This window comes from Sturnira hondurensis, unplaced genomic scaffold (assembly GCF_014824575.4).
Source record: "Sturnira hondurensis isolate 20B ecotype Veracruz unplaced genomic scaffold, ASM1482457v3 Scaffold0004136, whole genome shotgun sequence".
Classification (NCBI taxonomy): Eukaryota; Metazoa; Chordata; class Mammalia; order Chiroptera; family Phyllostomidae; genus Sturnira; species Sturnira hondurensis.
In genome coordinates, this window is record NW_028076767.1 from 21147047 (window position 1) to 21173950 (window position 26904).

A 26904-nucleotide genomic window follows, 5' to 3' on the forward strand; every position below is an offset into this window, starting at 1 on the left:
ACTGATCTTTTTACTGTCTCTATAGTTTTGCCTTTTCCATAATGTCATCTAGTTGGACACACATACAGAATGTAGACTTTTTGGATTGGCTGCTTTCATTCAGTAATATTAATTTAAGATTGCTTTTCATGTCTTTTCATGACTTGAGAGCTCATTTCTTTATTTTCTTTATTTATTTTTAGAGAGAGGGGAAAGGAGGGAGAAAGAGGAGAGAGACTTTATATCAGCAGTTTCAAATGGTTCACCCTAATAGTTGTAAAGCTTAATTGGTTCATGCGTCTTTTTTTCCACAAGGGCAGGGCCCAGAACATGTATGTCTTATAATTCCTTCCAAGACCTGGAATTGACTGACTGAACCAAAATCACTTAATAAAGTTCTGTTGACTGATGAAGTTGAACTGTTCTCAGGGCAGCTAGCAATTGTGCTCCACCAAGTCTTACTAGGTTGATCTCTAAGATCAGCTCTCTCTCTGTTCTCTTAAATGCAGTTGGGTTTCTCCATCCTCTGTGAGTGACTTGCATCCCTTTAGAGAAATAGGGAGAACCACCTTCTCCTTAGGGATACCTTGCCGACTCTTTGGTTACTGTTGATTCACCTAGAGAGTTTCTTGTAGCCTGCAGATAGTGGGATGCCTGTGTCCTGTGAAGTTTTTTGAGCAAGGAAGAATAGGCTATCCAAGGGCCCAGAGGTCCTTCAGACTCTAAGTGTGTGCAGCAGAAGTTGCAAGCCTAGAAATTTGGAGTTGATTCTATAGATCCAGACTTTGTAAATTTATTTTTAGAGCGAAGGGAAGGGAGGAAGAAAGAAAGGGAGAGAAACAGAGATGTGTGAGAGAAACATTGATTGGTTGCCTCTCATATACTCCCAGCTGGGGATGTGGCCCTCAACCCAGGCACGTGCCCTGACCAGGAATCGAACTGGCAACCTTTCAGTTATTAAGCTAGTGCTCAGTCTTCTGTGACATACCAGCCAGGGCCAAACTTCCCAGACTTTTGAGAGACACTGACCAGTGCAAGAGAATTTAAGGTTTGTCCTGAAGTTACCAACTTTTAATTTTGCCTAATAAGAATATTAAAATAAGTGTATAATTATATACGTTTTATAGATAATACATGCTCATGGTACGATATTCAAAACATACAAAAGGATATACATTGAATAAATTAACTCTCATACTTCCTCTCCAGTTTCTTAACTATCCAGTTCCCCTCCCAAGAGGCAAACTGGGTTGCTTGATCATCCTTCCAGAGATAGCCCACGCATTTAAAAACAGGTAGGAATGCATTAGCTCTCTCCTTTCCTCCAAAGAAATATTAGTGTAGGGCCTGGCTGGGTAGCTCAGTTAGAGAGTCATTCCAGTATGCCAGGGTTGTGGGTTCAATCCCCCTGGTTGGGGCACATGCAAGAACCAAGCAATGAAAATATATCAGTAAGTGGAATAACAAATGGATCTCTCTCTCTTTCTCTGTCTTCCCCTTCTTCTAAGTCAATTAAAAAAATAGTAGTTTGTTCCAATAGCATTTTGCATCTTGAGTTGATTTCTTTCCCACTTAGAATCTTTTAAAATCAGTACATAGAGAGCTGCCTCATTCTTTTTAATGGCTGCATAATATTAGTAAGGGAATTAAAAACAGTTACCACTGTTTTAATTAAGAATATATTTAAGCTCCAAGAAGTTGAAAAGAATATGATTTTTGTATAAAGAAAAGTTCTGTAAATTAAATAAATTTATAGTTCTGTGAAAAATTAATTTTATGAATTGGTCCAGAGGCCTGTGTTTGAAAATTATTGCTAGAGATAGTAAACCATTACAAAAGGGCTTTGAGTGGGAGTGTGTTAGGGCAGGTTGTATTATTTTAGGAAGGCTCACTAGTCTCTGGTAGGCTGAATGAATGATAGGACAAGAGGAATATAATTGAGATATCCATGTCCTCCACATTTTACAGAGAGGGAACTTCTTTTGTCTCCCACAGTTGTACTACTCAGCTTCATCAGATCTTACAATTAGCTGTTCTGCTGTCAAGACATCTTGTTTTTATAGTAGCTTTATGCCAGTTGGATTGGAGTAGGGAGACAAGTTTCAGGGCTGTTTTAGTTCCTTCAGTTATATTTTTTCAGCAATTAATGTCTGCATGGTACCATAAACAATTTTGAGAAGCATACCCTATCAGTCCTCTGTGGGAAAGACCCACATGAAGTGATGTGGGCCTGAACTTGAAGAGTGATGGAAATTGGAGTGGGTAGTTGGAGTTATAGAGCCTTGAAATTGGAGAATCGACAGGACATGTGACCTTTGGGGAAGAGCAGAAAGAGTGGAATTCATATGGTGAACATTTATGGTGAACATTTATGCCCAGTATCTGTAGCCTACTGTGATAGATTAACACCAAGCAAATTTCTTTAAAGAATACTAGTGTAGGATTGAGGAAGACATTGTGTAGACAGAAGCAGTGGGTCTATTTATTTCGGGTAGCACAGTTTATTAGCACAGCGGGGTACTAGGTGCTGGATATAAGAAAAGAAGAAAATGGTGCAGATCCAAGTTGCAAGGAGAAAATATTGGTAGAATCTAAACTTTCTTGAATTAGAATAGCAATCTGACTAAGGGAAGAGTTGCATGCAATAATTATTTTTTTTTATTTTTAACCATTTATTTATTTTTGGAGTGAGCAATACATTTATATGGTTGAAAACTGAAAAAAGTATTAAAAGATAACACTGCAAAGTTTCTGTCCCACTTTTGCCTCTTCCCATCCCCAGACCCAGTTTCTCTCGTATCAGTAAGGTTTAAATGCTAGGAACAGAAACCACTCTGGGTTCTTTAACCACAAAAGGATTTAACACAAGAAATTGGGTACTTATAAATTGTTGGAATGGTGGGAGGAGTAAGGCTTCAGGGGCTGCCCTTAGAGAATCAGTTTGAAGGACCCACCACTGAGGCTCTGATCTGGGGATCAGGAAGTCACTAGTGCTACCGCCACCACTGCTCTTTGACACACACACAGGAAGCTAGTGACTAGACATTAGCTCTTTGCTACTGCAAACTAGCACATCAGTATATCACCTGGGAGCTGGTTTAAGTATCTTAGTCCCTAGCCCCACTTACTGAGTCATAAACTGCTTTTTAACAAGCTCTCCTGACAATTATTGTACATGAAAGTTTAAGGGGCCTTGCACTTTGGGCTTTGGGCCACTGTAGTTGCCTTCATTACCAGTTGTAAGGGAGGCAGGGAAATGGTAGTTGTTAGTTTTCTCAACTCTCAATCTAGAAGGAGGGTGGAATGGAGGGTGGATTTTTAAACAATAAATAGTAACTTATCATACACTGTGTTCTATACCTTGCTCTTTTCATTTAATAGTTCATCTTGGAGAGCTTTTCATGGCATGACATAGAACCATTTTGCTTTTTAACAACCACATAGTATTCCACTCTGTGGACTGCAACATTCTTAAAATTGAAAGTGCCTAATACAGTCTAGGTTGCATGGTCGTTCTAATTTACTGGCACATGTAAAATATAATCTAGTTGTTAAATGTTTACTCCCTGTTTTTTTTTGTGCTCTGGACTTGTGTGTTTGTCATCTTGTCTAACTTACATTACAACCCAGTGTGCTGGGTATCCTTCCTCCACTTCACATGAGGGAACTTTGTAGGGTTAATTTAATAGTCCATAAACCAAGGAATATCAAGGTTGGGATTTGAACCCCATGTCTGTTGGCTTCCATAATTTATGGTTGGATACAGTTATGCACAGCCTTTAAATGGTGGGTTTTATTTAGTACTTTGGTAATCTACTCCTTTGGAAAGAGGTTTGGAAGGGTACTGTTGTAGATATTTTGGGTGGGTGTTTAAAGGCATTTCAATTTTTTTTTCTGACTCAGGTATCCAGCTCACATAGAAGATATTGACTACGAAGAAGGAAAAGTACTCATCCATTTCAAGCGTTGGAACCATCGTTATGACGAGTGGTTCTGCTGGGACAGTCCTTATTTACGCCCTTTAGAGAAAATACAGCTGAGAAAAGAAGGCTTACATGAAGAGGAAGGATCTTCTGTGAGTAACAGATCTTGGAAGTTCAGTAATGAGCTGTATCAGCCATTGGGCACTTCATGTTCCAACCTTTGATTTCCAGGTGAAAGTCAGTCAACTGGGGACCAATCTTTTATTTAGGCCTGTAGTTGCAAACCTGAGATCCCCAGGGTTCCCAGGGCTCTGAAAGAATTCCAGTTGTCATCTGCTTGAATGTTGTTATTGACGTGATCACTTATAAACTGACTTGGTTGAAACCTCACTGATGATTCACGGGGACTTCATTATCTCTTTTTCATCACTGTATACTTTTAGGTCATTTATTAAGCTGATCTGCTTTTTGAACATTTAGTAAGCAATCATTCCATGTGAAGTACTGTGCTAGCTTCATATGAAGGCCTTTTGTAAAAAAAATTTTATTTATTGATTTTAGAGAGGAAGGCAAGGGAGAAAAAGAGAAAGAAAGAAAGGGAAAGGGAACATTAATTTGTCTTTCTACTTGTTTATGCATTCATTGGCTGATTCTTGTGTGTGCCCTGACTGGGGATCTAACCCACAATCCGGTGTATAGGGATGATGCTCTAACCAACTGAGCTACTTGGGCAGGACCTCAAGGTCTTTTATAAGTCCTTGAAACACTTGGAATTGATTGGACTCTATTTCTGTTTTTAAATTTCATCACTGTGCTTGGAGCTTTCATTGACTTCAGAATTAAGGATATGGTATTAGTTTTTAGTTTTTTTTAAAAAAGATTTTACTTATTTATTTTTAGAGAGAGAGGAAGGGACGGAAGAAGGAGAGGTAGAGAAACATCAGTGTGTGGTTACCTCTCACATGGCCCCTACTGGGGACCTGGCCTGCACGCTAGGCATGTGTCCTGACTGGGAATCAAACCTGCGGCTCTTTGATTCATAGTCGGTGGTCAATCCACTGAGCTATACCAGCCAGGACAGTTTTGAGTTTTTTTAAATGTACATGGGACATCTGTAGAGATCTTGCTACCTTTGGATCCAGGGTTGTTTTCTATTTTAACTCTGACCAGGGAACTTGAACTCTTGTTAGGCATCTACACTGCCCGCCCCCCTCCCTGGCAATTTAGGATTGTTTACTATTGTCCAATTTAATTGCTCAATATTTATTCTACAAAATGTGTGAATGCAAACTATGTACTGGGAAAACAGTATGAAGTATTAAAAGTGAGTAGGTGTTCTTTGGCAAAAGACCGTTTAAAGTGTGGATGGGACAGGATAGGATTGTCATCAGTGCTGTGCTGCACCGTTCACACCGCCTGGGAGGGGAAAGGTCTTTTGTCTAGCCCTTTTGTTTTGACTCTTAGTGCTGAGGAGCAGCAATAACTTCCTCCATTCCAGTAGCTATCTCTTGTTCCTGCTGTTGTGAGTTCTAGCATTTTATGAATTCTGGTACTATGTGTATCCTGTGAAATTGAATTGGTAACAGGATTTTTTTTTTATGTCTTTTAGGAATTTCAAATAAATGAGCAGGTCCTTGCTTGCTGGTCTGATTGTCGTTTTTATCCAGCCAAAGTCACTGCTGTTAACAAGGATGGTAAGGCATTTGAGTTGTAATTATTTTTACTCATGACTTAGGAGGGAGTTTGATACATTAGAGTTTGATAGTGTATTTTCAGTATGTATTTATTGCCTAGGAATTCTCTCTCTTCAAGGTAATCACTATGTCAGGAGTTAGGAAGAAATTACAAATGGAGAGAAAGCTGGGTTAAATAGGGGAGTTTGATTGTTTGCTTTCTAAATTTTAGTCATTGTTTTCTAAAATAGTCATGGCTCATCTGTCATTCTGCTGGACAGTGTGTAGATTCTTGCTGTCTAGGAGTTCCTAATACAATTAGTGAAATAAGTCCCTGATATTCCTTTTACTTACTTGTGAACAGCCTAGAAGTGAAGTGAACACCAACAAACATTTCTTAAAAATGTGCTTTGTGCATGTATGGTGATTGAGGGTGTTCTGTAATGTCACAGTTGCTGGTTGATTGGGGTGCTGGGATTTAGAGCACCGATTTGGGGTGCCTTTGCCAGAGTTTAGAACGTGTGAGGAATCAGGACGAGAACTGTGACCCATAGAGGCCCATTCTGCTGTTACAAAGGCAAGAGGAGGGACGTAAGATGTTCGTACAGCATCCTGACACTCAGACAGCAGACTCTGGGTTCAAGTGATACCTTTTAAAAATATTTTTTAAATAGCATTTTCTACCAGGATGTTTATGGTTCATTTATCTTTTCTATAATGAGTACTTAGGGTAATCAAGCCTGTTAGTACTATTGTTGGGGGTGATTGCAAGGCCAGATTGACTATTCATTCCATGAAGTTATTTAAGTGTTTATTCAGCACTAAATGCTGGGCCTTGGGCTGACCAAGAAGTTTTGAGGGAGGATGGGTTGAAACGATCAAAAATGAACATTCATTTGCATGTAGCAGAAATTTTAGTTTCTCTCTTGCTACATTCACCTCCCCACCCCTTGCAACTTGTTGGGCAAGTGTGGTTGGTAGATGGCGGTTCACTCCTGTGTCAGATGTAGGTGATCCTTCAAGCACAGTCCTTGTGCTTCAGGCCTCTGAAGCAATGTTGCATCTTTTAGTTGTCCAAGCAGTTACTGATCCTCCAGTTTATGGTTGATTAAATATTTTTGGATAGTTTATTTTTTAATAAAAATTTTATTTACTTTTTTTTAGAGAGAGGGAAAGGGAGAGAAATATTGATGTGGGAGAAACATCAATCAATTGCCTTTCATGTGGTCCCAGACTGAGAACTGAACCTGCAACGCAGGCATGTGCCCTGACTGGGAATTGGACCTGTGATTTTTCTGTTTGCAGGACGATGCCCAACCAATGGAGCCACGTCAGTCAGGGCCATTTTTGGATAGTTCCTTGTTTCCTTAAATTACTTTTGTAAGCTTGTGTTCAAAATAAAATATGGTTACTACTTTTCATATATTGACATTAATCTAAAAACTTATCATGAAGGAAAGCTTGTATGTTATTAAAGTGCCTCAGATCCTTTTAGTAAAAGACATACTTTTTCAGTCTCATTTTCAAGATTAATAATTGTCCTGCTTTTACTGTATTTAAATTATGACATGAAATACAGATGTTCTTCATGTACCTGGATGTATTCCTGAGTCTATTAGGTTGATTTATGCTGATTAAGTTATATTTTCCCCCAGAATAATATAAATTGGTGCTTTTTTCCTCTTGGGTAAATGGCTACTCCTTAGAGCAAATGAAAATTGTGAGTAGTCACATGGGTGACTCTGTAGGTAAGGGAGGTAGCAGAAAGGAAGCAGCATTTTTTTTGTTCCAGTGATGTCTCAGAGTCACATGGAGAACAGAAATGAGGTGAAGGAGATTGGATGAGGGAGTGGCAAAGGAGGGGTGGGTCGAGGAAGAGGAGTTGGAGAGCCCTGGTTGCTGTCTCACAGAGGGGTGGGCGTGTCTTGGGGGAGGTAGTAAAGGCATCTGATATCTGAAGGGCTGAATGAGGTGTTGAGATAGATCCTCCAGGAGAGGGCAGGGCAGGAGCAGATGGTGCAGATAAATCATAAGGGGAGTGAGCAGAGACCCCTGTCTACAGGTAATGGTTGTGTGTTTATGTGTCTGAAATCTTGAAACAATCACTTAAGGGATATAAGTCACTAGCCATGTTGTTTTCCATAGTTAATTAAGTTTTGAAAAAAGTTTTAGGTATTTTTAGAGAGAGGGGAAGGGAGGGAGAAAGAGAGGGAGAGACATCAATGTATGATTGCCTCTCATATGCCCTGTAACTGGGGACCTGTCCTGCAACCCAGGCATGTTCCCTGGCTGGGAATTGAACCCATGACCCTTTGGTTTGCAGGCCAGCACTCAGTCCACTGAAGCACACCAGCCAGGACATTATTAAGGTGTTACAATGTATTTTAAACTGGAGCAACCAGAGCTTTACAAACTTTTCTAAAAAAACTTTTCAGTTTATTTTCTTCGTGAACTAAAATTGTAGGAGGAAGAGTCTGGAAGTAATGGTTGTTCAGAAAACAAGTTATTTGCTGCCCTAGTATATAAGTTCCATCAGCTCTGACTTCTGTTCAATGAATTTTAATTAATTGAAGGACATTGAAAATGAATGGAGATTTCTGCCATAACCTGTTTTCTCTAGTTCTTGATTCTGAAGTCCTGTATTATGCTGGTACCCTTACTGGTTCTTGAGAGTAATTGGAAGGGGGAGGAGAGAAGAACATGGGGAAGGGGAAGTCCTGAAAGTTAGTGGAACTGGTTGGGTGGTATTTTTACTAAACCGTGCATTGCGAGAGAAAGCTAGCCTTTCTGGGAGCTCAGATATTTTGAGAGGAAATAATGACCCTTAGGTGCTGCCTTTGGGTTAGATTTCATCAATGGGAGCTGGTATGCAGTTTATAGTTCATTATAATTCATCCTAGCATTGCAGGATTGGAAGGAAAAATCCTGGGCTCTCATTTCGTTCTTTCCCTGTTATTTTCTGCCCTGCCTCAGTTTCACGTGTAGCAGGGGTCACAACAGCTTAATGGCGCTGTGAGTAGAAGCTTTGCTGGCAAGGTCCCCCTTTATCCTGTAAAAGTCATTCTGTCTTGTCGGTGCTGCCAAGAGGACGCTGGTGATATAGCAAAGTCATACTCTGTAAATTGATCTTTGGAAAGCTTGGTCTGGTTTTCTTGTTACTCTTCTGTTGGTTTTGCTCAGGCTGATTATTGACTGAGCAGGCTGGTGGGTGGGGCCTCTACCTGGAGTGGAGAGCAACAGCTGCTGGCTTTTGGAGTCTGGCATGATTGCATTACAACTAAATAACCAACTTTAGAGTTTCTTGAGGGAGTTAGTTAGCACTTGGAAATGGGGGAGGACAGTGCCATGTTACTTAGCTCTCTTCACCTGGAATGGTTCTTTGGTAATGGTAACTAATCATCATTTAGTGAGAAGGTAGTCACACCTGGTAGCCTTGTAGACCCTGGGTCTGTGTTATAGTAAAACACAGGATTCTGGTTCCAGGGAATCTTTGGTCAGAAGCCATCTCTGGTGAGTTGATCTCAGCTCTTTGCTGGGGCTGCTCAGCTCCCCTTTTTTATGCCAGTGGTGGCAGAGGCACTTGTCCCTCAGTGCTTTGTGCTCCCAGTGGTGAGGAAACTGAAAGTAGGTTTGCATTTACAACAAAATGAGGAATTGTTTCTTCCTGTTGATCTGTGGTTCTTTAACTTGTGTGAGCAGGCTAATCAGGTCCCTCTTCCTTAAAGTTAAATGCATATTTTTGGGTTACATTCCTGCCCTACCCTTCCTCTCAGTTCAATCTTTTTGGTTCATTGACTGAAGACTTTGTTTACAGCAGGAGATCTTATGGAAATGGCCTTATTTCTAGAGTCTCTTGTGAAAGCAGTTACTATTTTTGGTTTTCTTTACTTTGTAACTGATTCTGCATTTAAAATACAGGCATGTTGGGCCTATGTGAACAGCTTTGCACAGAGATCAAAAGGGAGGTTTAGGCTCATGTTTGTGAGTGCTAGCTTGGCTTTTATTGATATCTTCTATGGGGGGAGGGGTTGGTGCTTCTGTTTTAAAAGTGACTTGGATAGAACCACTATTGATCCCTTGCTCTGTGACAATCCCTTTGCTAAGCAATTTCATTCTCTGATCAGACATGGAAAGATTGTTGCCATCGGCTCGATCCTCATTTAACAGATGAGGAACTGAGCTCACAGAAGAGATTGCTTGAGGTTACAGAGCACATACATAAATGGTAGAGTTCAGGTCTGCATGGAGGTGTGTGGGATTGCAGAGTTCCTGAACTGCAGTTCCCACAGTACCAGGCTGTCTCTCTGGAGCAGGGTTTTCTGGAGCAGGAGTTGCCACTAGGGACAGGTGTTCATGGGGGAATATATGTGTGCGTGCATACGCGAGCGTGATATGATGGTAGGATGGGTGTGGATGGTTTGTACTTTCTGGAGCCTGGTGGTGTCTTGATAGCAATGATTGGGAGAGGAGTCTCTGGTCCTAGTCCCTGCTTGGTGATACAGGCAATTCATTGCCCTTGCTCTGAAGAATTTGAGCAATTAAAAATTGAAGAGTAATTTGAAATAGATGAACATCTTTGGAAATTGTTGGCCACAAAACCCAAGCCTATTATGTAAAAATTTCGAAAAGGAAAAGACTGAGAGGGAAGGGAAGGTGTGTCTGCAAATATGTATATTTCCCTCTCCTTACCCACTGAGGCACATCTGTGGAAACCTGAGGATTTTGAGAAACCATGTTTGAAAACTTTGAGTCTCTTGTGCATGACGTTGTGGAATATTTTGACTTCTGGAGAATGAGTAGGATAGGGAAAAGACCCTGGAGTCACAGTTACAGATTTCAAGAGCACCAGAAGTCTGTCCTATTCATAGTGTATCCCTATTTCCTTGGTCCTAGAGAAGATGAGCTTGCTATGCATCTCCAGTTTTGTTCTTACATCCCTTCTGTTATTAACTGACTACCATAAGGTTGTCTGGCATGTTGAGTTCTTAACTCCCAGAGGGGTAAGGCCAGGGAGCTTTGTTTTACCTGGCGTTGTAAGGATGGTCTTCTTAAGGGAGTCTGAGCCAGGAGGTTTTTGTGGTAAGAATGCACTTATTTTGTTGAATTCTGTCATTTACATGTTATTTGTTAGATGTTGTTTGTGGTCATGGGAGAGCTTTATTGTCAGCCATCAGTAGGAAAATTTTACGGGAAGACGGTCTTTTAGTTATACATGAAACCATTAAAATATTGTAGATTTGGGACCTCTCTGTTATCCATGGGATGTGTTGTTTTGTTCCCACTGATTTTTTAAAGCCCAGGTTAGGCTGTGTGCATGATTAAAGGAGACAATTTCAAGACGATCTGTTGTAGTCCTTTGGAAGTAAAAAGGGTCAGGGGTGGGATATTGCTATTGAAGGACAGTGGCCCCTGAGCACCTTTGGCTACAGTTTGGGTCATTTCAGAGTGGCCAGTAGTGATCTGGGTTTGTGGTTTGAACTTTAGGCTGAGGGACTTGTGGGTTGGTGGGAGAATTGGTCAGAGGTCGTCAGCAGGCTTGGATTCTAATTCTAGCTCTGTTTTAGGCTTATGGAATTCAGGGCACAACCCTTCATCTAAGCCATCCTTTTTGAGTCTGCCATGAGGAGTAAGCTTCAAAACTGACCTCATGTAGCGGGAAATACACCGTTGGATATCATTACTTAATGTTGTCCTTCTGAATGTTTGAAATGTCTGTAAAAATGGATAGTTTTCATTTTGCTGCCATTGATACTGAACTTTCTTTGTAGATAAAGTAGATTAAAGTACAGGCTAGGGTGGTTTGTTGGCACTCTTAATATTTAAGATTTCATGAGAATGGGGTGCTTAAAGCCCCAGTCCCTATCTCCCATGCTGACCAGAGCTCTCCATAGTTGCCTGCAAAGGGTCTGTTGAGAGTTCATAGCATTACTTGTCATTGCTCTGCTGCTGGCCAACACCCTCATAGCAGAAGCAGGAAGACAGGAACCCAGACCTTTGTTGTAAGTACTTATCAGTCATTGCTGAGCTGCCCTATGTGGAATTCTTTACCGTAGCCTGTCATCTAAATTGCTTGTTTTAACCACCCAGACATAAATACATATATATTTATATTTATATATCATTTGGTCTAGCTCGTATGCTAGCCCTTTTCTTTCTATGTTGGTGATACTTGTGACAAATACTCACCTTTATTTTGTAATTACCATGAGTAAAGATCAGTTGGTAATTACTAATTATCTGCACCATTGGTTCTCAGACCTTAGTGTGCAATGGGACACTGAAGGATTTGTTAAAACATACATTTTTTTGAAGATTTTATTTTTTATTTTTGGAGAGGGGGAGGGAGAAAGAGAGGGGGAGAAACATTAATGGGTAGTTGCCTCTCGTGCACGCCCTGCTGGGGACCTAGCCCCCAACCCAGGCCTGTGTCCTGACTGCAAATTGAACTGGTGACCCTTTGGTTCACAGGCTAGCACTCAGTCCACTGAGCCACACTAGCCAGGGCTAAAACATACATTTCTGTGTGGCGGTCCTACAATGTTTGATTCAGTATATTGCAGGTGGGACTGGTAACTTGCATTTCTAACAAAGTCCAGGAGTTGCAGTTGCTGCTGATCTGGGGACTATGCTTTGAGGAGCAATGATCTACAGTGAGCCAGGCAGTGTGTGAGAGAGAAACTAGTGTGAGATGTGATCTGTGGCTGTGGAGAGCCTGCCTTCAGTTTGGAATCTGCCTTCTCTATTAAAGTAGATCTACATATGTGTGAGGCAAGGTGCCAAATAAGTCTTTGAGAAGCTCAGAACAGTGAGAAATCTCTAGTAGCTAAGTAAGGAAGCTTTTATAGAACTCTTGTGCTCAAAAGAGCAGGGAAGCTTAAGGATCAATGAGTGACATGTTCCAGACAGGAGAACAATAAAGATGTGGAGGCACTTTCAGTGGGTGGCATGTAGCTAGTCATTTTGGGTGGGTATCATGTGCTGGTCGTGAGAAATAAGGTTTGGTGACTAACTCGGCTAAGATTGCTGACTTTCAGCCCTGGAGAGGGAAGCTTTCAATAGAGGTGGCTAGCCACTGACAGGACCCTTTTTAGGACTGGAGGAGAGGTGGCTATCGTGGGGAGACAGTGTTCGAGGAGGAGTTAACTAGCCAGGTCTTAACTTCCTTGTAGCATTCTCTTTCTTCTAGCCCTTGGGATTTCTTTTTTATTCCATGTTGGGAGGGAACTTGGTTCTGAAAACTGACCAGGTTTAAACTATTACATGATTACCAGTGGTTCATTAGTAGTCTTGACAAGATTAACTGTGTGACAAAAAATGGTGGGGTGGGGCATAGGTGGGTTCTGAGATGCAGGAGTTTGAAAGTGTTGGTTTGGGCACAATTAATGAGAGCTTGTTTAATTGGTTGCCTTATTTGGGAAGAAAGATTACTTATGGATTTCCAGCTTCATTTTTTAAAAATTTTACTTTACTTTGATTTAATTTAATTTTATTTATAGCGGAGCATGATTTTTGTTGGACTTTTTTTCTAATAGAATAAAACTGACACTGTAGCAGGCACCATTATTTAGTGTTTTGGCTGGTTTTCTATTTTTAAATACTGTGACTTAAAGGTAATTCAAATGGATTTTGAGATTAATGTGATCTCTGAAAACATGATACCTTAAGCAGACAGTCTTAAAATTTTGAAAGCTATTACTATCTTTAAATTCAGAAAAAATAGATTAAGTAATAATTCACCAAATAAATAAATCAATCTGCATTTTCCTCAGATTCTTACTTGTTTTACTGTTCTTTGTTCCTGTCTAAATTCACTGCAAGTTTTTTTTATATTTTAATGAAGCATCATAAAAAGGAATTGTTTTCTGATGGGTTTTGAGCTATATAGATAAAAAATAAAAAAGGCATGCATACTATTAAGTAAGACTAATGTGATTCTTAAAGAATTTTTAAGTTTTCTTAAGTTTATTATTATTGTTGGAGCTCTCTTGTGTTTCATGAAACTGGAAGTTAAAATCACAATATCTTTTTGAATTTTAGGTACCTACACTGTGAAATTTTATGATGGAGTAGTTCAGACCGTCAAACATATTCATGTCAAAGCTTTTTCCAAAGATCAGGTGAGAAATACGGTTTTTTGCTTTGCGATATGAATAATGCTAACATGGTAGTTTTTTTCTTAAATCATTAGATTTGTTTGTGATGGCAAAGTCTTTATTTCCTCCATCTGACATGAATTCACCAGAAAGCAATATGCACATTTTCAGAAATTGTAAATATTTGTCTCTCTGTTGTTTCCTTGTAACACAAATTCTTTTTAAAAGTACCAAATACTTGGATACCATTACCAGTTATGTTTTCCTCATCTTTTCTTGAAAGTATGTAGTTAATTTTTTTTCTCTCTCCATGTGCCCTGCCCCCAGATCTATTACCCATCACAGGAAACTTGTTGAACTGTTTAAAAAGATCTAGAATATGTTTTCTCCTTATCTGATTTGGTCTTTAAGCATAGGACCATGCCATGGTGGTTACAGAGCTGCAGTTTGGCATGGATTTGGCAGTCACTTATGCTAGAAGTACCCGGGTTGACAATTTTGTTTACTGTCCTGGGCATGGATTTGGCAGAGCATGGGGCCTGAGTTTTGACATTCGAAATATGGTGCTCACAGATACAGGCCATCAAAAAGTGTTGCCTATTTCATGATCCTCGCCCCTCCCTTTTAGTCTTTTTAATATTTATGTTTTCATGAAGTAGTTGAGGGAGAAGAGATCAGAATTTGGATACTGATGCTTTAAAAACTGTGATTGTTACTGTTACTGACCTCTTTGGTGTTTGCTGATGGGACAGTATTTGGTGATGCTGGGACCTGTTGTATTTTTTTCTTATGATGATCAAATGCTTCTCCGTATCACAGATTTTTGTAAATTCTTCTGTACATATGTTTCGCAATTTCAATGGATTATAATATATGATAATGTTTAAAGGTAGCCCCAAGACATTTTTGCCTTTACTGATTTTCTGCTTCAGAAAATTGACAAAACTATAAAGCTTTAGCTCTGAAGATGTTTTCTTTTTTGATCATTTGCCCCTCAGACATCTAAAGAGCTATACAATACTGTAAAACATTATTTTCTTGTTTGATTTGATGATTTTTGTGTGCAGTTCATGAAATGTATTAATATAGATAGAGGACCATATTAAGAACTTATCTGAAATTGTCAGATTATATCCAGAACCTCCCCAAACGGAAGCCCAGGGCTCCAGAAAACAAATGTTCAACAATTCATTCTGCTGTACTCCATAAACTGATTGCTGGCACTCATGATGCTTTGGCTTGGCGCTGCGCACCTTATCCAGGGTGGATTTGTGGGTGTTTCAGTTCTCAATTTCCTGATACCTCTGAGTGTCTCACCTCATCTCAGACCTGGCAGGTGGTCAGGCACAGTCCCATGACACCTGCTTGCTTCCCTGCCCCTTCCCCACAAGAGGTTGTAGTAGTTTGGGTAACTGACTTCTCAGGTCTTTTTAACCCCCAAATCTAAGACACTTACAAAGCAAACCTTCTTAAAAATATCTGACAATTTTTAAAGCTTGTCTCATATAGTATTAGAATAGATTGAGGTTTCTTTTATAGAACCACACTGTCTTAAATGTTTTGATTAAGTATTTTAAGAACATGTATCTTTCATTTTTTAAGTTAAAAAAACCCCCATACATTTGCTATAGAAAATTAGGAAAGTACAGAAAAGCACAAAGAAAGTAAAAACTATCATTCTGGCATCTAGATACAATTGCTGTTAACTGTTCACATTTTGATGTATAGCTTTCTGTGTTTTTTGTTAAGTGTGTGTATATATTTCTATTCAAAGTTGGAATCATGTAGTATATTACTATACTATAACTTGCTCTTTTAATGAAATAACATTTCCCCAAGTTTCTTTTTTAATTTTTTTAAAAAAGATTTTACTTATTTACTTTTAGAGAGGGTGAAGGGAGGGAGAAAGAGAGGGAGAAGGACATCCATGTGGGAGAGGAACGTTGATCAATTGCCTCTTGCATGTCCCCAACTGTGGGCCTGGCCTGCAACCCAGGCATGAGCACTGACTGGGAATCAAACCTGTGAACTTTCAGTTTGTGGGATGACACCCAACTAACTGAACCATACCAGCCAGGGCTTCCTAAGTTTCTCAGTACTGTATGCGAATATGACTTTTAATGGCTATGTAGTATTCTATAATATGTATGTAATTCTGCTTTGTATAACCATTTCCCTAATGGCCACTTAAGGGTATTTGTAAACCTGGATGCCCAAGTCTAATTTTTTTTTAAGATTTCATTTACTTATTTTTAGAGATAGTGGAAGGGAGAAAGAAAAAGTTAGAGAATCACCGATGTGATGAGTTTCCTCTCAGCCTGAAACCCTGGCTTGTGCCCTGACCAGGAAGGAATTAAACCAGCAACCTCCCGGTTCACAGGCTGGTGGTCAGTTCACTGAGCCACACCAGCCAGGGCCAGGTTTGATTCTCTTATAAGCAGGTTTTATTTCTAGGAGTTTATTCTAGTTCAAAAGTATAAGCTTAAGTTTTTGACCCAAATTGCTGTCCTCTCTTCCCTCCTCCCCGCCAAATAGTTGCAGTTTATATTTCTGCCAGTGGTTACTGAGGAATGCTTGTTCTCAAACCTGGATGTTTTCAGAAAATTTTGGGGACTTGAAAAAAATATTTCTTTCTAGGTTCTAACCACAGGGATTCTCCTTCTTTGTTATTTTTCCCTATGGGACAGATTGAACTTTACTAAGTGAGTGTTTAGACACTCCTTTCTGCATCTGGCAAGATCTGTGTGCCTAGGGCATGCTAGGTGCTGGGGATCTCAGATGAACATGATACGCTGAAGATTGAGGTCTGGAAAGAGGTATACATCAAATAAACTTACCTGTGGTTTTGGAAACTCCAGAGCTTTCAGAGCTAGCTTTATTATGAGGCAGTCATACTAGGACACAAGATTTTTAGGATGAGTTTTAAAGAAAGTAATTCACGAGGAGAGTAACCAAGAAGCAGTACTTCCTTTTTGGTAGATAAAAACCCAGCAAGTAACTGAGGAGCATAGTAGGTAGCTTGTTGGACTGAGCACAGCCTTTACCCAGTAGAGGGAGCAAAGACCCTGTTTTGGGTTGGAAAATCTTTGCAGTTTTCCTGTTCAGCCTCTAGTTATCATTTTGGGTTCTATTCCACACAGGGAATCAGCATCTACTGGCACACTGAGCCAGGCCTCTGAAAGGCCCTGGGTCAGTGTAGTCATGTTTGGGATGAGAAGAATGGGACATGAAGGCATTTTCTTAGAAAGATTGCTTTCCAAAAGAGGGCCCTGGGGTAGTCAAGTGTCTGTTCCTTTAATTATTTTTTAGTGACTTATTAATCATAAGGGAGATAGCTCTGCCTCAGAAGGAATTGAACATAATCATTGTTTTCTTAGGATTGTTTCTCAAGCCCTCAGAGTATGGGTAGATATTTTCAGTGGTGACTGTTAAGTGACTTGCATATGTCCTTTTATTTCTTTGTTTTCATAAGTGCATTAAAAAACCCTGATTCTATATTTGCAAGTAATCACAAGTGTGTTTCATCGCTATTTTGCTTATTTTAGAATATTGTGGGTAACGGTAGGCCTAAAGAAACAGATCACAAAAGTCTTTCATCATCTCCTGATAAACGAGAGAAGTTTAAAGAGCAGAGAAAAGTCACAGTCAACCTGAAGAAAGACAAAGAGGACAAAGCCTTAAAGACGGAAAAGCGATCCAAGCAATCTGATAAAGAAGGGAAATTAATCTGTTCTGAAAAGGGGAAAGTGTCAGAGAAAAGCATTCCCAAGAACGAGAAGGAAGATAAGGAGAACATTTCAGAAAATGACAGAGAGTACTCTGGAGATGCGCAAGTGGATAAGAAACCTGAAAATGACATTGTGAAGAGTCCACAAGAAAACCTGAGGGAGCCAAAAAGAAAACGAGGCAGACCCCCTTCCATAGCTCCTACTGGTGAGTTTCCCAAGTGGGCTCTGCAATGGGCAATGCCAGTGTTTTTCTGTGGCCCCTAGTGGTTCTGTGCATCCGTCTTTCATTTTTGTGGCAGATTTTGAATTGCTCTATGATCTGAACACAAGTCATCTGAATTTTAAGGGAGGCATGTATCTAGATCAGCTATTTTCAACCTTTTTCATCTCATACAACACAAACTAAAATTCTGCAACACCAAAAAGTATATTTTTTTGCCAATCTGACAAAAAATAAAATAGGTGTAGTTTTGATTCATTCACACTGGATGGCTGTTGTTGTGTTGGCTGTTGCCACTTTTAATTTGACAATCTAAGGGAAAAGAGGTCAGTGTCCCTGACTAAATAGTCAGGTATTGCTTGTTTTAAAAATTTTTATGGCACACTTGTTGAAAATTGCTGGTGTAGATGAACATACGTTAGGAAACATGTCTGAAACTGAGTTTCTTGGTGGGGGGGCAGATAATTGTGCACTAGGTACTTCAGCTTATATGGTAAAACCTAATAAGCTAAGGCCTTTTGCTTGTACCTGTTTAAATGATCTCCATTTAAGTAAGCTTAATAGAGCCTGGGTTCAGGAAATACAGTTTTCATGGAGACATGAAAGAGGAAAGAAGTAAGAGGTGTGGGTGTCTGAAGGAGGCTTACTGAAGGAGAGTGGGGCTAAAGACCTAGAAAGGCATGGGTGCATTGGAAATTGAGCTCTCTAGAGAGTGATTATTGATTGAAAATTTTCCCAGTCTGAATAAAAAGCTGAGATGGCTAATTGGTAAGAGTCAAGGTTAGAAGGTACAGACTTAGGGAAGAATGCACAGTTGTGAAATAAAGTTGAAATTTGGAATTTTTCTAGAATAATCTAGAATGAAACACACCCTGAATTTCTTTCTTTTTTAAAGAAGATTTTATTTATTTCTTTTTAGAGAGAGGGGAAGGGAGGGAGAAAGGGAGAGAAACATCAGTGTGTGGCTGCCTCTTGCATGCCCCACACTGGGAACCTGGCCCGCAGCCCAGGCATGTGCCCTGACTGGGAATTGAACTGCAACCCTTTGGTTCTCAGGCCAGCACTCAGTCCACTAAGCCACACCAACTGGGGACATACCCTGAATTTCTTCCTAAACCAAATACTTCTCTATATCAGTTCAGTGGCATGAAGTGTTCCGAGGATCTCTAGGTGGAATTCCTGTGATTATCCAGCAGTGTTTGTCAGACATTTCGGCTTGTATATTCTCTACTTGAATATTGAAAAACTATGAATCTCTTAGCACATTTTAAAGTGACATCTATTTTTTCGACATGTTTAAATATTTGGCAAAAGATATACTTAAAATACAAAATTTATTTTCATCAAAACTGTGGAATTACAGAATTAGTTCTTTCATTGGTTTCCAAAGCTAGTCTTATTGGTCCAGACAGTTATATCAGGCTTAATTTCTGTGGCATAATGTCTGCCTCAATATACTTCAAATACATGTATTAGTCATTTACAGTAGACAAGCTTCTTGCATCTGAGTTCTAATTTTAAGACAGGAAATTGGATAGATTGGTTTCTTACCAGATGAAATAAGGCACCTCCCCCTTTAGTAGTTATGACTGGGTTTGCCCTCGAAAGCTGAGCATGCCAGAATTGTCCCTGGACAAATTAGGGCCTAGACCTGTACTGTCCAATATGGTATCCACTAGACACATGTGGCTAGTGAGTTCTTGAAATGTGGCTAGTGTGAATTGAGATGTGCTGTAACTTTCAGATACTTAGTGTAAACCCCCTCTGCGAAAATGTATAATATCTCAATAGTTTTTATATTGATTGCATGGTGGTGAAATATTTTTGGGTGTATTGGGTTAAATAAAAAATATTTTTAAAAATCAGTTTTACTTTTTTCTTTAACTTCTTAGTGTGACGGCTAAAAATTTTAAGTTTACATATGTGGCTTGCATTTGTGGCTCTCCTTATATTTCTGTTGGACAGTACTGGCCTAATCACTGGCTTTCTCAACAGCGTTCTGGTAGAGGATTCAACTCTAATGCCTAAGGTATCCATGTAATGAATTGACTTCTTTCCTGTGTATTCTGAATGATACTAGCTATAAACTACCCTTAGGGGAACTGAGAAAATAATCTGGGTGTTTTGTGTTCAAATGAGGAATCCTAGTTAAGAAAGTCTAGAAGTTTTAAACCTCTGGACAGTATACCATGTTAAGATGTGGGATGAGTGAGAGGTAGCCTTTTTATGTAAGTGGGAGAAGTGGGAAAGGTGAACTGGCAGAAATCGAATGTGTCCTCTTCTCCATTTAGGAAATTGTATACGTGGGAATTGAGTGTTGTAAAACTGATACTTCTTTAGCCATTCATGCTCTGTCGTGTACCCTCTGGAAAGTGTGGACTAGGGTAGTTGCACTTCAGCTTGCAGACTGCTCCTATGAAGCCATATGACTTCATTCAGACAAAATGCCTTCCAATTTAATGCTTTTATTTTGTGAGTGTAGGATTTCATTACCAGATAGGATCAATCTAAGAGAGAAATGGCGGTTTCCAAACTTATTATTAACACTTGTCTTTCCTCCCTGGTCAGAATTTCCGGAGCAGGGCCTGGAATATGAGTAGTTAAACTACCTTTCCTGATGATTCTTACTGTAAGAAGAGTTTGTGACACACGACGCTCTATATAGTTAGCCCCAGTTTGTTTATGGTATCAAAACAAAGAAGATATGCCAAATAGCTGATAAGAGTTCACATTCCCTTTAAAAATTGCTTAGAATAAGTTCATTGACTCAGGGGAGCCTTGAGCCCCCTAGATTATAGACAGACTTGATTGGAGAGGGATCTGAGCTATTTAAGAAGGGTTGTTGGTGTTTAATTTGGAGTGTTTGTGATCTCCGAGTTCCTGCCACTTGGAACAAAATAGTGGTTGTGCACTGGGAAAATCGAACCCAGGAAGGGCCGGGGAGTTCAGCACTCTCATCAGGAGTGCCTCCTCAGAACTCAGCCCTGTCTTTTGTTTGGCCATTCATTCCACACGGAAGGTCTGAGGCTTTTGGTGTAAGATGGATCTTCTCTCCTCTTCCTGTCCCTGCTTTTCCTTTTTCCTTCCCCTTCCCCTTCCATTTCCTTCCCTTCCTCCTCCTCCTTTTATTTTCTTGTTTGCCTTGGAGATTCTTATCTTTCCTGATTGTGGAAGAGCTTCTTAAGTGTTAGATTTAAAAATAAAAAGTAAAGAGTACACTGTACTGTCTGAGGGTGTACAGTGTCTGCACCACTAAGTTATTTCAGAGCGGTATTTGTTAGTGGTCAGCTTCCTTGCCTGGAACACCAACTGTTAAATGGATGAGTCTCCTGAGATTTTTCTGGAATTGTTTTTAAAGGTTGTAAATTTTGACATTCTTTTTGGTTCCTCAAAACTAGGATCAATGCCAAGCTAACTAGTTTAGCAAGTAGAGATTGAAAACAATCAAGCTGTAGTTCCAGGATTCATGTTTTAAGAATTAGCCTACATGGTAGATTTTTCTGAGTGTTGGGTAAGTCAAGGTTTTGTTTTGTTTTCGTAAAAAGAAAATGAACTATTTAATTAAAAGTTACACAGGTTCAGAAAAATGGTGAAATGTTGCTGTTAAATCCTAAAGTCCCTTTAAAACACCCAGAAACATACTCCTGCCTCCTCTTGCCAAACCAGGCCAGTTGGGAGTACCAGATCTCAAGAAAAGAAATAGAAGTCTGTAGCTCAGCTAGACTCCCGTTCTTAATCCAAAACCTCATCCCCACGGTGGGCCAGTGGGAGTCCTGCGTTCTCTAAAACCACTAAGAGACCTTGCGTGGCTGCTACATCTTGCTTTCTTGCTTCCTAAGCCAATGTATTCAAGAAAGCCCCCCTCTCAGCTCTCAAAACCATGTGGTTAAGGTGGATAATTCAAGTTTTGATGAAAAAGATTTGATGCTGATAAAAATGACTTTCCTGTTTTTCTTACACCTTCGTATTTTAAAGCAGTCATGTTGGGGTGGAGTGTATTAAAGGAAGGGTTTCAGGAGGGAAGTGTATGACTAGAGATGGGTCACAGATGTTAACATCTCCTGTGAGGAGGTAATTTCTCACCTATTTCATTTTTTTGTTTTCTTTTAACTTAAGTAAGAATGCTCCTTGGTCTGTTTATCACACAAGAATGTCTCTGTGTGTGTGTGTATATTTGTAGATAATGATGAGGTTTGGACACTAAGATTATATTCCATTTTTGTGTGGTTTTATTTTCACTGTAGCTGTGGATTCAAACTCTCAAACATTGCAACCAATAACACTGGAATTGAGAAGACGAAAAATATCAAAAGGAAGTGAGATCCCATTAAAACGTCCTCGGCTTGACAAAAATTCTTGTGAGTCTTCAGTTTGTGTATGTGTGCCTAGAACTGACTTTATTTGGATTAGCCTGCCTGTATCCATGTTTTCCCCTATTTCCTGTAGGCTTTAAGACTTGTGCTTGCTTGTAGGAGCTAATATGAATGGGATGTGGTTGCATCAAAAAGAGTTTTGCTAGGAGAAAAATAAATCTCAGAGTACAAACCCCATTAATACTGGGTTCAGTGGTATCATCTTCATACCCATAATCTTTTGGTTTGATTTGATTTGAATTCCACTGGAAATTTAATGGTTTAGGAGGGGATGGATTTCATATGCTGAGTGAAACTTTAAAAATACTGCTTATTGATTTTTAAAAAGTATCTTGGCTCCAAAAAGGATTTTTGATGATTGTTCTAAGGCTCTATAAAACCTTACTGACTTTGAAAGTCACTACATAGATTTTTATGTTGGAAAGTTCCAACATAGAACTGAGTTGTCAAGGTTGGGACATGACCTTGGCTCATATTTGCAGACCATAATCCTTAAGTAAGGAAAATTCTGTCCTGGCAGAGAGACTGTGCCTTTGTTTAAAACTATAAACCAGGAAAAGATATTTCCTTTTATCACTGATTTAGTATTCCATAAGTCTCTGTAAAGCCCTTATAGAGGGCAGCCAGTCTAGAAATCTGTAGTAGCAGAGTTTTTTCTTCTGGTTTCTTGACTACAACTCTCTTAATGGTTTATAGCCCGGGAAAAGTCAAAAAACTACCCAGAAAACACAGACAAAGACTTATCCAGGAGACGGTCCTCCAGGCTGTCCACAAATGGGACTCAAGAGATCTTAGATCCTGACTTGATTGTATCAGATATGGTTGATACAGTTAATACTGATTCTTTGCAAAATGCATCATCCAGTACCAAGGAATCTGAAGAAGGTGAGTCAAAGTCTGTTCTGGAATTGTGTTGCCAACCTGATGCCTCTCTAGTGAAAACCAATCTAAATCTCTGTGTACTCCCTTTAACAAATTTTAGACGATCTTGAAATCAGCTTATTGAATGGGCTGTGGTGTTTTTTATAACATTATTCTACATTGATAATTCAGTAGACAAACTTTGTGAGATTGGCTTTGCTTACATATGTCTGAATATTGGGTTGTAGGGAGGTACAGTGCTTGAAGAGCCCTGCCCCTCTCTCTGTCTTCTTGGTGACATCTTATTCCAGTATCTATGCTTTTTTGTTAATGCTTCAGGCAAATCCTCCCTCAGTGGGAGCCTCTTTCTTTGAGATGGTCACAACCCTGGCTATATGTGCTAGAACCTCTGAATATATTAGTTTAAAAAGGCATTTTAAAAAGATTTTATTTCTTTTTAGAAGAGGGGAAGGGAGAAAGAGACGGCAAGAAATATCTATATGTGAGAGATATGTCGATTGGTTGCCTCTTGCACACCTTCATCTGGTGACCTGGACAGCAACCCAGGCATGTGCTCTGACTGAGAATTGAACTGGCAACTCTTGTGTTCACAGGCTGGCACTCAGTGGACTGAGCCACAGTAGCCAGGGCAATTTTTTAAAATTTATTTTTGATTTTAGAGGGAGAGAGAGAGAAGGGGGTGGGAAAGGAGAGAGAGAGAGAGAGAGAGAGAGCAAGAGAGAGAAACGTTGATTTGTTATTCCACTTACTGATACATTATTGGTTGATTCTTGTAGGTGCCCTGACTGGGGATCAGACTTGAAACCTGGCCATATTAGGATGCCACTCTAACAATTTAGCTACCTTGCCAGGATTGTGAATATATTTTATGCTGGGAGATGAAGGACTTTCTGTAAAAAGTTCCTGGCTTTCTTAGTCTGTTGAGGTACTTTTGATCCTCAGACTATATACATGTATAATATATGTTTCCTGAGCTTTCTTTTTTTTCCTTCCAGGTCAGTTGAAATCTCCTTTGGAAGCTGGCCAGATCCCACCTGCACTAACTTGCCATTCCTTGGGGGATGGATTGGGGGCTACAGGCTTGGAGTTGAACTGCAAGTCAATGGGAGAAAACGCTATGAAAACGGAACCTACTTCTCCCCTTGCTGAGTTACAAGAGATTTCTACTGTGGCAGGTTCATATTTAGAATTAACATAATTCTCTCCTACTATATACTTTTGATTGTTAACTATAAATAATGGCTTCTTCAAATTATGTTTCTTTACCTTTTGTTAATAATATTCCCTTATTATAATGTTACCCCCTTTTCATTTCTTATATTGCTAATTTGTGGGGTTTTTTTTCTTGACAAGTATGAGTAGGGATCTATCAATTTCGTTTCAAAGAACCAACCTATTAGTTTTTCTCTATTTGTCTTTTTAAAATGTCATTGATTTCTGTTTTGGCCTTAATAGTGTTTTCTTCCTTTAAAATTTTCTGGAAATGTAGGTCCTTTTAGATTTTCTTCTTTTTTCAGTATGAGCATTTAAAATTACAAATTTTTGCCCCGGCTGGTGTAGCTCAGTAGATTGAGTGCTGAATGGCAGGCTTGATTCCCTGTCAGGGCACATACTTGGGTTGCAGGCCAGGTCCCTAGCTGGGAGCCTATGAGAGGCAACTGAGCGATGCTTCTCTCACACATGATGTTTCTCTCCCTCTTTTTCCTTCCCTTCCCCTCTCTTTAAAAATAAATAAATAAAACCTAAAAAAAATAAAGTATGAATTTTCCACTAGGACTGCTTTAGCTACATCCTACAAATTTTGATGTTCCTTTTGCATTTTCATTCCATTTAAATATTTTGTGACTTATTTGTTGACCATGGGTTACTTAGGATGTGTGTTTTATACCTTGCTGTTATTGACTTCTAATGTAATTCCATTTTGGTCACAGAATGTACTCTGTAGGATTTATTTATTTATTTATCTTTAGAGAGGAAGGGAAGGAGAGAGGGAGAGAAATATCAATGTGTGGTTGCCTCTGGTGAGTCCCCTGCTTGGAACTGGCCTGCAACCCAGGCATGCGTCCTGACTGAGAATCGAACCACGATTGTGTGGTTCACAGGCTCGCACTCAATCCACTGAGCTACACCAGCCAGGGCGGATTTTAGGCTTTTAAAATTTGTTGATACTTGTGGCCTGGCATATGATCTGTCTTGGTGAATGTTTCATATGCACTTGAAAAAAATGTTTATTCTGCCATTGTTGTTTATCTGTTCTATGTCTCTTAATTAGGTCAAGGTGATTGATAGTATTTTTTCCGAAATATATCTTCATTGATTTTGTTTTTTTTGTTTAGCTTTATCAATTACCAAGAGAGGAATGTTAAAAATCTTTGAACTGTGATTGTGTATTTGTCTGTTTCTCCTTTTAATACTGTTTGTTTTGCATAGTGTATTTTGAAAGTGCATGCACATTTATGATTGTTATGTCCTCCTGGTGAATTATCCCCTTTGTAATCTGAAATATCACTGTAGTATGTGACTTGAAGTCTACTTTATGTGTCACTAGTACAGGTACTCCAGTTTTCTTTTACTTAGTGTATGCATGGCATATCAAACACTTTCTATCAATATAAGTGTGTCTTTAAATTCTAAGTGTTGTCTTTTTTAAAAGATTTTATTATTTATTCTTAGAGAGAGGGAAAGGAGGGGAAAGAGAGGGAGAAAAACATGGATGTGTGAGACAAACTTCATTTGGTTGCCTCTTAGTCATGCCCTCTAAATAGTTTTGTTTTTTATGTGACCATACGTAAGATTTTTATACAATAATGTCTGCAGGTCTATAGAATTATATACTTTTAATGATATAATTTCAATTTTGAGGAGAGGGGTAGATCCTCTTCTCCTCTTCCTCTCCCCCCTTCCTCTCTTTCCCTTCTCTTCCTCCTCCTCCTCCTCTTCCCTCTGCTCCCCTTCCCCTTCTCTTCCTCCTTATACTTTCTTGACTGGGTGCCATCTAGTTAACATAAATGCTGTGGCAGAATAGCTCTTTGAAAATACTGAACTTAGGTATTTTACTCCCGGATCATCTGTGGTTCCATCAGGTTAGTCTTTAGTACCTCTGGGTCAGAGTGTTGTGCCTCGGTCTTGTGGGTGCAGGTGATTTCCCTTTCCTGTTGAGCCTCCTCTCAGTGGCAGGGATCCTCTCCTTTCAGCCTGCTTTCTGTCATGTGGGGAAAATCATTAGAGTTGATGTACAAATAAGGTAGAAGTTCATTCTTAGAACTTAGTTGTCTGTTTTGGCAGGGAGAGCTCTAGATGACAGCTACATCCCATATAACTCAGCAGACTAAGATCTTAATTGTGTTGTCTTAAAGATGGTATTATTTTAGACATCACTCGAGGTTGGCAATGAATTATTCTTTTTTTTAATATATATATAATTTATTTATTATTTTTTTAAAGATTTTATTTTTATTTATCTTTAGAGGGGAAGGAGAGAGGGAGAGAAATATCAATGTATGGTTGCCTTTCATGCGGCCCCTGCTGGGAGTTGGCCTGTAGGGAACTGGCCTGCAACCCAGGCATGTGCCCTGATTGGAATCGAACCGCGATCCTCTGGTTCACAGGCCTGTGCTCAATCCACTGAGCTACACCAGCCAGGGCGGCAATGAATTATTCTTACACCACTGGAAAGTATGCTATGCAGATAAGATGAGTGAGGAGACTAGCTTAGAAGCTAAATACAGTGCCTGTTTTGAAGTTTACATATTTTGTGGAAGTCTTGGGCTGACTTCTTTCTAAACGACACATACAATATCTGTCTTGAAAATGGGCTGTAGTCAATTCATTCATTTTAGTCAACAAATATTTAGCAAATGCCTACTAAGTGCTATACTCTATTCTAAGCTGTCTCATTTGTGAGAATATTCTACATGAAACACAGAATAAACAAGAGAGAAGAGCTAATAGACGTATAGGCTCAGTCAGCAATTTTTTTAAACTAAATATTTGTTAGAACAGGACACTGCTATGTGGTGTAGATCAGCGATTT

General features: G+C 39.4%; 1 protein-coding gene across 2 annotated transcripts in view; it reads left to right on the forward strand.

Annotated features, from left to right (window-relative positions):
- Positions 1-26904, forward strand: part of PHF20 (PHD finger protein 20) — a 104874-nt gene that overhangs the window by 33093 nt on the left and 44877 nt on the right. Inside the window, exons 1-8 of one of the 2 annotated variants that reach the window (XM_037043973.1) lie at positions 1099-1274; positions 3883-4054; positions 5512-5596; positions 13613-13692; positions 17214-17601; positions 21861-21974; positions 22686-22874; positions 23867-24046. In XM_037043973.1, the coding sequence (XP_036899868.1) occupies positions 1114-1274; positions 3883-4054; positions 5512-5596; positions 13613-13692; positions 17214-17601; positions 21861-21974; positions 22686-22874; positions 23867-24046 (1369 nt within the window). In that variant the 5' untranslated portion in view covers positions 1099-1113. Of the gene's footprint in view, positions 1-1098; positions 1275-3882; positions 4055-5511; positions 5597-13612; positions 13693-17213; positions 17602-21860; positions 21975-22685; positions 22875-23866; positions 24047-26904 lie in introns of those variants that run through there. The other variant, XM_037043974.1, reaches the window with a different exon arrangement.